The 10,898-nt window shown below is 45.0% G+C and overlaps 2 protein-coding genes across 3 annotated transcripts in view; one reads left to right on the top strand and one right to left on the bottom strand.

Moving 5' to 3' along the window:
* Positions 1–168: 168 nt before the first annotated feature.
* Positions 169–1,935, top strand: LOC135398260 (uncharacterized). The gene is made up of 2 exons (XM_064629682.1): positions 169–742; positions 1,210–1,935. The coding sequence occupies exons 1-2, from the start codon at positions 293–295 to the stop codon at positions 1,819–1,821; spliced, it is 1,062 nt and encodes a 353-aa protein (XP_064485752.1). The 5' UTR covers positions 169–292; the 3' UTR covers positions 1,822–1,935.
* Positions 1,936–2,283: 348 nt separating this feature from the next.
* The window catches only part of LOC135397163 (dynein heavy chain, cytoplasmic-like), a 46,003-nt gene continuing 37,388 nt past the window's right edge, over positions 2,284–10,898 (bottom strand). For both annotated transcript variants that reach the window (XM_064628535.1, XM_064628536.1), the window contains 15 exons: positions 10,644–10,778; positions 10,471–10,565; positions 9,637–9,811; positions 8,796–9,035; positions 8,557–8,729; positions 7,343–7,580; positions 6,185–6,355; positions 5,992–6,093; positions 5,803–5,927; positions 5,568–5,671; positions 4,489–4,860; positions 4,280–4,422; positions 2,980–3,090; positions 2,703–2,894; positions 2,284–2,639 (listed from right to left, as the gene is read on the bottom strand). In XM_064628535.1, coding sequence (XP_064484605.1) covers positions 2,502–2,639; positions 2,703–2,894; positions 2,980–3,090; positions 4,280–4,422; positions 4,489–4,860; positions 5,568–5,671; positions 5,803–5,927; positions 5,992–6,093; positions 6,185–6,355; positions 7,343–7,580; positions 8,557–8,729; positions 8,796–9,035; positions 9,637–9,811; positions 10,471–10,565; positions 10,644–10,778 — 2,514 coding nt within the window. In that variant the 3' untranslated portion in view covers positions 2,284–2,501. The remainder of the gene's footprint in view (positions 2,640–2,702; positions 2,895–2,979; positions 3,091–4,279; positions 4,423–4,488; positions 4,861–5,567; positions 5,672–5,802; positions 5,928–5,991; positions 6,094–6,184; positions 6,356–7,342; positions 7,581–8,556; positions 8,730–8,795; positions 9,036–9,636; positions 9,812–10,470; positions 10,566–10,643; positions 10,779–10,898) is intronic.

The raw sequence follows: 10,898 nt of genomic DNA, 5'->3' as shown, positions 1-10,898 counted from the left end.
TTGATTATTTCCAACATGAATTAGAAAATGAACAAATTATTTATAGGAACATATTTGCCAGCATGAAAACCACTTAATTTTCATTTATTGTAACCAGGAAGATTACGCAACGTAAGACGACGTGCGGCTTATATTCGAAAACGAGACTCGCGCCAAATCAAACCAAAAGTAGCAAATGGAGGTGTGGATGTGATACGACACTGTGCAGACGCTGAAGTTTTCGCTTTGATGCAGCTCGTGCGGAACAAAATGTGATGCTGAGAAAGAAGGCGCCTCGCATGCGTCGTGGTCAATGTACGGCTTGTTTTACCCATACGGCATGATGTTACCGCGACTACCTTTGGGTCTCAGGGGTAGGCCCCGAACTCATTATTTTTTACCAAAACTCCGCACTCTTCAAGAACTCTGCGAACGGGTTCTCGTATCGAAGCTCTCCCTACGCCAGTACAAGCTCATGACACTCATGTTTGCCGAACCTTTCCGTCGTTCGATAAGCACCTTGCTTTCAGAGTACTTCACCGGTTGCGCCGTGGACTTTTGTCTGGAGTGGACGTTCACGAAGCACGGCAAGCCGTCGTACAGCGTACGATGTACTCTTGACGGACAAAAGTACCTGGCCATCAAAGCTGTAGCGACTCCAACGTCAATCAAGGACGACGACCTATTCTGGAAGTGGACAAAGTTGCAGCATGATAACCTGTTGTCGATTTTCGTAGTTGCGGTCGACATTCCAGCTGCAAAGGTGTGGTAAGACTTCTATGAATACTTCGAATACGCAAGCACCTGCGCAGTGCGTGCAAAGGACAATAGAGAGAAAAAGAAAAGAAAAGAAAAAAGATGGCGGTCATTGTCATCCGATTGATCTGTCCAGTGATTTATCCAGACCCCCCCCCCCCAAAAAAAAGGAAAATTGTGACATTGCACAATATTTCGTAAATACACCCCCCTTGTGGAGCCCCCCCCCCCCCCCAAGGACGAATTTCGGGTAAACCACTGATGTCGTCTGTTACGATGTAAATTTTGCAATTGTCGTAAATTATACATCGTTTGCAAGTTTTTGGAAAGATAGCGGACAGCGTTCAGGTTTCTTTTCCACGACAAGGACTGCAGCACTTTCTTTAAAAAATGACTCGAATAAGAACACGAGTTCCTCTCTGCAGTATCAAATACTGCCCACCAACATAAAAATACTCTACTCTACTGCTCCAGGTATTTCTGGTAACAGCTCTCCCAGAGGACAACCTGGACCGCTTCGCCAGCCAACTTTCCGCCAAACTTCTTTGCATTCAAGAATTCTTCCTGTGGAAATTCCTCGCCCAGCTGTGTTCAGTCATCCAATACATTGAATCAGCGGGCCTCGTGTGCAGCAGTTTCGACTGCACCAACATCCACCTTGGCCATGCCAACGTCATCTTGAACAACATGCTGACGTGGCGCAACAAGAAGCTGGACCTCTGCAACATGCCCGAGGTGGTCCGCAACGTCGTTTTTGGCAGCGAATCTTGCTGCCAACAGTTTCTGGACACGCTGAGCGGCGCACGCAACACCACAGTTTCCCTCGGCCTCGTCATGTGCCAGTTGATTCACCTTGCCCTGCGCAAACAAATTATCGAGGAAGAAAAACGTGTCCAGGAGCTCCACTGTTTCTACAGCGTCGACTTGGCGCTGAGTCCGTCGACGTACAGCGAAGAGCTTTTGAACACTGTTGCCGAACTTTATCAGCTGCCTCAGCCGTCGCTGCAGGCGGTGGAGAAAAAGGCTGCCGAAGTGATGGCGGAGATTTCGAGACATGCGGGAAGCGATCCCACAACCGCAACCTGAACGATCTTATAAAATATGGATATTGTAAAATAGAAATTACATCAACGTCCGTTCATAAAGGACTCTAAAAAAAAAGTCCTAGCTTGAATACATCATTAAACTTATTTACTTGAAGGTTGCCTCTTTAGGGTGAAACCTGATTTTTACCCGGCAAATGGCCCTCACTGGGATGTTGATAGGAATGCACTAACTTGTTTAGCAGCAAATGCGGTTACATTACAGTTGAGTAACTGAGCCAGATTTCCCCCCCAAATTTAGCATACTGGGAGTCTTTCACCTGAATTCGCATGAATTTAGAGCACATGTTTATTTACCCGATTTTTAACCCCCCGAATTTAGAAAAAAAATATTTCCCCAAAACTTCAGGCTCTACTTATGTATCTGTGCCAATTATGTAGCATTTGTCCTGTAGCACTGCCGCTGCTTTTTTGTCTTTAAATAACTGCTGTAAATACTAATGGATGACAAAGCAAACTTGCAACATTTATTCCATTCACAATTAAATATACATTTCTCATTCGTATAAAGCTGCAATCCAAAAAGCTGCAAAGTCCTCCCCAGCCACTTGATATAGGCGACTTCTTAATTTAAATAACTAGCAAAGAACTAAGAGCAGCAGTATCGGTCCAGGGTAGGGAAAGAACAAAAAGCTTTACAGAGTTTCCTGTCGGTTACGAATCTCAGCCCAAGGTCGTCGAGCACAGGAGCGCGACGCCGCGCTCGTAGAAGCTGTGCGCTTCCCGCACGTCCGAAGCCGGGAGGTCGACGGTGAAGAGGAGGTCGGCACGGCTGGAGTTGAGGTACACCGGAAGGGTTACCTGAGGGTGAACGGTGTGTGAAAAAAAATGGCTCGTCTCAACCATACGAGGCCACTGTCTCACCATTGTCCATTGAGGCTGTTCAGTCTGCACCTTGACCCATCTGATTATTGTCAGGGGCAACTCTGTGAAGATGGTCGAAGTCAGGGACAGCTTACTATCCACACATTTGGCTCCCTGCAGTTTGAGCCCAGCCAGAGCGAAGCTGCACTCGTCCATAGATGTCGGCTTGTCGTTTGGATTGGCCACCGACACCTGGGTTGACAAATAATGTACACCGCGTTACACCCCCCAGCTATCAAGTAGGTGATATGCCGTCGCCTGGCCACTTGATTTTTACCTCGAGCTTGAGTTCCTCGAGCGACCAACCATTGGCTTGGGCCACGTACTGTCTTGTGGCAGTGATGTATGCCTCTGGATTGAACAGGCCTCCGAGCCAGACGTGGAGAGCCTACAGGAAGTGGTAATATATAAGTTTACGTTATAATTTCCATTCTGCATAAGTACGGTACAGTTAACTGAAACAAGCCATACATTTTTGTTTTAATTATCAAAATTTCTGAAAGTGCCATGCAAAAGTGCAAAAGGAAAGCTATATCAAGACATTTTTCCTTGTTTCAATTTTAAAATTTCTATGCTATACCACGTCCAACTGAAGACTGACGAAACGCCGGGAACATGCATGTTTACAAAAGCAAGAAAAATCTACCGGCACACTCAACAGGTTAGCATATAACAAAGACCTCCCCAGCCACTCCTGCTGTATTCCATAGACTCCGAAATGCCAATGCTTCCTTATATTTTAGCCTGTTGTGTGCGCCGTGAATTTCTATCGCTTTTATAAACATGTATATCTATCTGTATAGGGTTCTACGCAAGAACGAAAAATATAATGAGACGTTTTTTAAATTCAGTAATAGTGGTGTTCGCTACCGGTGTGGAAGGCACCGGAAATGTTTTTTATCCCACAGTTACTGCTGTGGCAATCTGCAGTGAGTTTGGCTGAAACCCCCTCGCACAGGTGCAACAGCTTATCATTGTGGATATGAATAATGCACACTAGTCATATACACATAAACATAGTCAAACGCAGTAAAACAGTCAAATAAAACAAAAAAAACAACAAAAAAACATGTGCTCAGTGATACTGGTAATAAAATGCTATATAATACTTGCAGGTACCCAGTTCACTAATGTGGTGTCTTACACCATATTGTAGCGCATCCAGGAACCACCCAGCCTCATGCCTTCATTCCTAGGACTTTATTCTCTTTTTTCACGTGCCGTGATGACCATGCGATACCCGATACTACAACTAATAAAGCAGTTTAAAAACACAGCGTAGGTACCTTGTAGAAAAGATTGTATGAACGCCCGATACACATTGCGCAATGTATCATCAATATATTTATTAATTATTTTTAATTTATTTATTATTTCATCGTCATTATCATTTCAATTAATTAATTTATTATTTTATTGTTATTAATTTATTTATTTTTATTAATTAATTTATTTATTTTTATTAATTAATTTATTTATTTTTATTAATTAATTTATTATACATTTATTTGTTTATTTATTTATTATTATTTATTTATTTAATATACAACTTCCTACAAACACATAATCACATTCACCTTGAGAGCGGCTGCTCCTCCCGAAGTGCACGACTGGGACACCTTGTGCAGCTGTTTGACGCGATCCGAGAAGTCCGTCACCCACTGGATGACAGTGCACCCTACAGAGACAGTGTACTTCTTCCAGTGGGCAGGTAACATTCCTGCAACATCCAAGCTTCTCGTTAGTCACATCCAATCGCACCATCGTTGTTTTTTTCCGCGCTGACCCTTGGCCAAGTCCGCAATGACGGTCCTGTGGTAGTTTGTCTGCCTTTTCTCTCCGCGGCAGATGCGGACGACGTCTTCGAGGTCCGATCGCACGACGCGTAGGAGAGCTGCTCCGACGCTGACTTCTCTTTCCAGACAACGGTAGAGCGGGTCGCCGATGTTGTCTTTCGTCCTGCGCAGTGTTGCCAGGCTCTGTGGCAGCAGACGCAGCCAGGTTGAGCCGCTCTGTTGCAGAGCAGCCATCCAGGCCGGTCTTCCATCTCCTGCTGGTCGGAGAGAGGCGCCGCTCTCGTCCTCGGTGGCGACGTACGCTGGTTCGTCGTCGTCCTCTAGGAGCTGCATCTTCAGCAACTTTGCTATGAGGTCACTGCCTGTAACGGCAAAGGCACACTTTATGAAAATAATGACAATCAAGTGCAGCCTCCTCGCTTTTGTATTGTATTTGTATTGTAGCTCTTGTATTTCCAATGCTTGTGCTAGTCGTTAAAAAAATAAGTAGAGCCTGAAATTTTTGGGATTTTTTCCCCCAAATTCGGGAGGCAAAAATTGGGGAAATAAACGTGTGCTCTAAATTCACGTGAATTCGGGTGGAAAAACTTTCCTTACGCTAAATTTGGGGAGAAATCAGGCACTGTTACTCCAAGGTACAAGCGGTTATGTAACTATGTTTGCTATCAAACAAGCTAGTGTGCCTTGCTGCAGATGTTTCATGTGATGGCAATTTGTTGGGTAAAAAAAAAATCGGGTTTCACCCTAAAGAGGCAACCTTCAGTTGGGGGTGCAAATTCGGGGAAGAATCCGGTTAAACCCATAAAACTTCAGGCTCTAAAAATAAGCTAACCTACGATAAATTAGTGCCCCAGCTCAAGTACAGAGTAGACTGTCTATCATCAATCTCACAGCTGACTATCTCCACTCAATGAATATGAGTAACGACATGATACATTCCCATGTGAATTATTCCCATACGTTCAAATTCACTTGGCCAATAGCAGACTGGACACGGAGTTCTACTGTACATCCAATACCGCACGAGGATTTTTTGTTCCGCGATACTCGACAAACCCTTTGTACTGACCTCTGTTTGTTAGGAGCACCTTTTCTGCATTGTTAGGAAGACCAAGCCAAGCTGGTGTCTGACGTTCCGTCAGGGATTCAACCCAGTGGAGGAACTGGTCACGCCTGAAAATATAATAAGAGGTGATACCGACATAGGTCAGCAACCTTCGCTACGCTTTGCTGAAACATTATTTGTTACGGCACACGCTACGCAAGGAATGCAGGAACAGGACAGAGGGGAAGAAAATTTTCACCTGATGCCCTCTGGCATGATGATGCCCTTCTCGGGTGTCCCGTCGACACCGGGTGACACCAACATGAAGTCCGGGTTGAAACTCTCTTCCGTGAAGAGCTTGTTGAGGAAGGAGTTCAACAGCCGCTGCGTAGATTTGAAACCAATTAGCTGCTGCCCGTAATTTTTAAGTGCCTCTCGGTCTAAATACCTGGTCAAAGTCGTTGTCGATCTTTCCGCCGTAAATGCACTGTCCGAACAAAATCCTCAGCGCGTTCCACGGCACCTTTTCTGGCGGAAGATTTGTGCGTCCCTGAAATGAAACAGGGCCTCTTGATGATACAGATGCGCAGCAGACTTCGGCTGTGTAATACTGATATGCAGATTAGAGGATGCTTTGTTACCATAGCGATGGTGTCTATCCAGGTGTCTAGCGTGTCGCAGGCAACACGCAAGTCGGACTCGTTGAACTCATAGTGCTTGGCCCAACCCAATGGGCAGTAACGGAGTCGTTCCTGGACCATAGCGTGGAACCAGGCGAGGAGGAAGTAGAGACGTGCACGCTCCCCAGGAGCCTGGAATAAAGGAGAGAGAGAGAATGAAAATGGTGTGCAGGTTACGTTTATGAAACGTGAAACGCTGTGAAAATTTACAGCGTATCATTTTACAGCACAGATAGGGTGCTGACGGGGGTTTCATAAAAATTCACCGAAACCCTCCCCGGACTTCAACGAACCTCACGTAATATTACGGCGTACTAACAGTGGAATATCGCAGGTTACTGTGAAACTTTTGTGGTATCAGAAACAGTGTGGTCTGCAGAATTATCTGAGCACTTTCAGGACCTCACTGACCATGGTCATGAAACGATATATCTCGCAGGACATCACGAATCCTTGCAATATGGTTCACAGCAATACAGGATCTTGCAAAAATGACACAAAAAAGCTACGCACAAAACAGTGAAGACAGATTAAAATGAGATAGTCAAATCAGGATTTTATGGAACCTAACAAAAGCGTGATTAAAGAATCACAGTTGATGAAAAGGCACCAGATTCGAACCCACATACTCCGACGTCCCGTCAGAGATCCCACCAGTTACACCATGCTAGCTACGCTCTCATCAACATACCGAGTCACGCTAAGAAACGACGCAATCAACTAACGATGCAAAGAAATAACTAGAGCCCCTAGCAGTCCACAATTCCGCGAAATTGTCCTTGTCTCGCGGAACCTGCTGTTTCCCTCAGCATCTCGCGTCTTTCGCGGAATATTCGAATGTGCCACGACAAAAGAATATTCAGCGACATGAACGCAGGGAGAGGAACTGTCAGAGTTGAGTCATTTTCTTTGCTCACCGAAAAGTTACGATTGGCTGAAAAAGTGCGCGAGACGAGTCGGTAAGCTATCTTGAGAGAATCCAGCAACGTTGCAAATCCTCGTAATCTTCGTAAATCCCACTTCGCGGAAGTGTTCATTTTCCGCCGCAGAAAGCTAGGGGATTTAGCGAGTGACGCCGTGATTAAGTTCCGCATCGGGTAAAAAAGCACGTTGATTTACCTTCATCATTCGCTGGGCTGGCACCGTCGAGAAGGTTCGAAGCAGATTGGCGCGAATTCCCGGCGGAGGTTCAAAGACGAAGACGCGGCCAGCACGCAGTAGGTTCACTGGAACCTTGGGATGAACCTCGAGGGTGAGGAAGAGGCGGAATCCTGGGTGGGGTTGTAAAGCGTGAAGCTTCTTTTCTAGCTGCACCAGCCATTGGGGTGCTAGGTGAACGTTCTTCAGCATCACCCAGCTGTGGTAACAAAAAGAAATATATATTTTTTTAAAGACTCGCGGGAATGAGGTTTGAAAGACACGGCTACAAATGAAATAACTAGAGCCTGAAGTTTTGGGGAAATATTTTTTTTCTCCAAGTTCCGGGGGTAAAAATCGGGGAAATAAACGTGTGTTCTAAATTCATGCAAATTCGGGTGGAAAGACTTCCAGTATGCTAAATTCGGGGAGAAATCGGACTCTTTTACTCGAACGAATTGTACCGGTATGGTACAAACGGTGACGTGGTTGTGTTTACTGCCAAACAAACTAGTGTTCGTTCTTACAGATGTTTCAGTGAGGGCAATTGGCACAGTAAAAATCTGGTTTCACCCTAAAGTGGCAACGTTCAATTCAGGATGCAAATTCGGGGAAGAATCGTGTTAAATCCCAAAACTTCATGCTCCAGAATTAACGGGTGACCAAGAAATGTGGAATAAAGTCAATGGGTTTTTCTGCCTGACGCGCTTTCACATTCAGATAATCAAGCAACAGATAATCATGTCACCATGGTCTACGCAAAAGACACAATGTAGGCAGAATATGAAGTTTTCAGAAATTTTTCTCCCCCAAATTCGGGGGGGTAAAAATCGGGGAAATCAACATGTGCTCTAAATTCATGCAAATTCTTGGAGAAATTGGGCTCAGTTACTCGAACTAACTGTACTGGTTTGCTACAAACGGTGATGTAACTGCATCTGCTGCCAAACAAGTTAGTGTGCATTCCTGCAGACATCTCAGTGAGGGCAATTTGCCGGGTAAAATTTGGGGGTTTTACCTTAAGGCGGTAACCTTCAATTCAGGGTGCAAATTCGGGGAAGAATCAGGCTAAACCCTAAAACTTCAGGCTCTAGATATAGGTCTATGATTGGTCTAGATAGGTCTATGATATAGGTCTACATGATTATAGTCTAAATGCATTTCTTTAACATCGTTTTCTCGGTAAAGTGACCCACCGTCCGTTCTTAGAAGCTGAATTGATAGCCTTTTCAGCCTGGCTGAACCCTTCGGCCGAGCCCATCGCCAAGGAAGTGATGCTTCTTCCCAATTCCGTAGCCAGGTCGTCCACACGACCACTGGCGTCATAGCCGGGCACGGAACACATAAGGATGGGTGTGTTTGCCTTGATCTGAAAGAACGGCACGAATGTGGGCACTTGCTTTCAAGAACGAAGCCTACAGATAGAACGTCGTACCTCATTGTCCACAATGGCCGCTAGATCCAGCTCCGTCTCTGCGCTGGTCATGAATTCGTGGCCCAACACCGTGGAGACGACTTGGTGTCCCTGCGCGATAATGCGGTCGGGCCGGAACGCCTGGATGAGGAGCAGCTGGTGCATGGCTGTGCCCACATGGGTCATAGCCTTGGAACCTTCCTCCCACAGTTCTGGAACGGCTCGTTCGGGAGCACTGCTTTCGACCCAGTTCGTGAAGTCCTACGAATAGCGGGTTTTGCTTTACCAGGAAGCAAAGATATTTTGCCGGAGTTCGAAGTAACTTACAATTTACAATACAGGTTACAATTAACTCGTTACTGTAACTAAGTTCCCCCTTTTTGGTAACTTGTAACTTAACTCGGTACTTCTGCAACTTACAATACAGGTTACAATTAACTCGTTACTGTAACTAAGTTCCCCTTTTTTGGTAACTTGTAACTTAACTCAGTACTTTTGCGCCGTGGTAACTTTCAGAGGAACTAGTTTCTTTTTTGGGTAACTTTGCCAAAGTAACTTAAGCTAAGTTCCAAGTTACTTTTAATTCGCTTTTCACTCACATCCACATATTTTCTTGCTTTCAGGCGACTCACGGTCTAACCCAACTGCTCACGCGCGCTGCACCTTTGTGGCGCTATTTTGAGTCTGAAGTAACTTGGAAGTAACTCGTCCTCTTTTTAAGTGACTCCGTAACTGCGAGTTACATTTCAGGCTGAAGAACTTCGTTATTAACATAGTTACATTTTTCACACGGTAACTTAACTCGTAACGAGTTCTTTTTGATGGGTATTTTGTCGATCTACGTATTTTTACGACCACGTACCTGATTTTCGTCCAGCTTCTTCTGTAGGTTTTGGAATGCCGGCAGTCGAGACAGAGCTGTTGCGCCTTCCAACTGCTCGGGAGAGAGTCCCTCTTTGTGAATGGTCGGCTGGCCTGGCAGGATTCCTTCCTTGCCTCTCAAAAAGTGGTGGAACTCGTGTTCGAAGTTGGGTTCCCTGTAATTACGAAGAGGTGAGGCTGCTTGAAAGGACTGTGCCGAGACTAGCCCGTAATAAGGAAATCCTACGAGACAGGTCAGAAGGAAAGCTGAGGGGAGGGGGAAGGATATGTAATGATATCACGAAGGTTACGATAGGCTCAATGCAACAGATGCCATGCTGTTCCTTTCGAATTGGGTGCCAGCTGGCAAATTGCCTTTACGTGATCACATTAGTAAGGTGTATTACAGCTTATCTGCATACTACTGTTAAATTTCTGAATATGAAATTAATTAAACTTAAATATTTAAATTTGCTTATTAAATTTATATTTTATTATAATTTATATTTAAATTATTATATATTATAAATCACTCAATTTTTTTAACTATTCAATTTTTATTACAGTTAACTGAAATGTCAATTAACAGGCATAAATTTTAGTTGACTAGTGAGTGGGTGGCATCGATATCATGGGGCTTAATGTCATTAGTAAGTGATGTGCGGCACAACCTTCATGAATAATGCCACTCAGGACCCAAATGGCATTAAATGATAATGTCATTTGTTCTGCACAGGTATAAGTGCTACTGCATCTAGCACGGCAGCTCTGCCGTCAAAGTGCCTCTCTTCCCCGTCTTCCTTTCTAGCCAATCCGAGAGGTCTACGGTACATACTGTGAGAAACCTCGCAGATGAATCCTGCACAACAGAAGTGCAAAGGCCAACTTGTCCTCGTGTAGCATGCCACGAGTCACCCTATCGTACACAACCTGGAAGAGCACGGGACACATTAGTCAATGTCGGGTCATGAAAGGGGTCTGTCAAAAAGTGCGCCGAAAAGCACCTACCTGGAATAGATCCTTGGTTATAACGTTGAGGCGGGCAGTGTGTTCCATCACGCCCGTGAGGTGAGGGTTGCTCGTGAGGACGTCGCTGTAGATCTCGAGGAAGAAGTGCAGAGAGTACTGGTACAAGAAGTGGGCCTGAAAGTCAATGCCTGTTAGTCTCATGCGATGAATGAAGGTTGGAGCAGAACTACATCCAGATCAACTGTAATTAGAGCCTGAAGTTTTCGGGAAATATTTTTTCCTACATTCGGGGGG

This window comes from Ornithodoros turicata, chromosome 6, assembly GCF_037126465.1.
Source record: "Ornithodoros turicata isolate Travis chromosome 6, ASM3712646v1, whole genome shotgun sequence".
Taxonomy (NCBI): domain Eukaryota; kingdom Metazoa; phylum Arthropoda; class Arachnida; order Ixodida; family Argasidae; genus Ornithodoros; species Ornithodoros turicata.
Note: the sequence above shows the minus strand (reverse complement) of the source record. Positions and strands in the feature narration are given on the sequence as shown.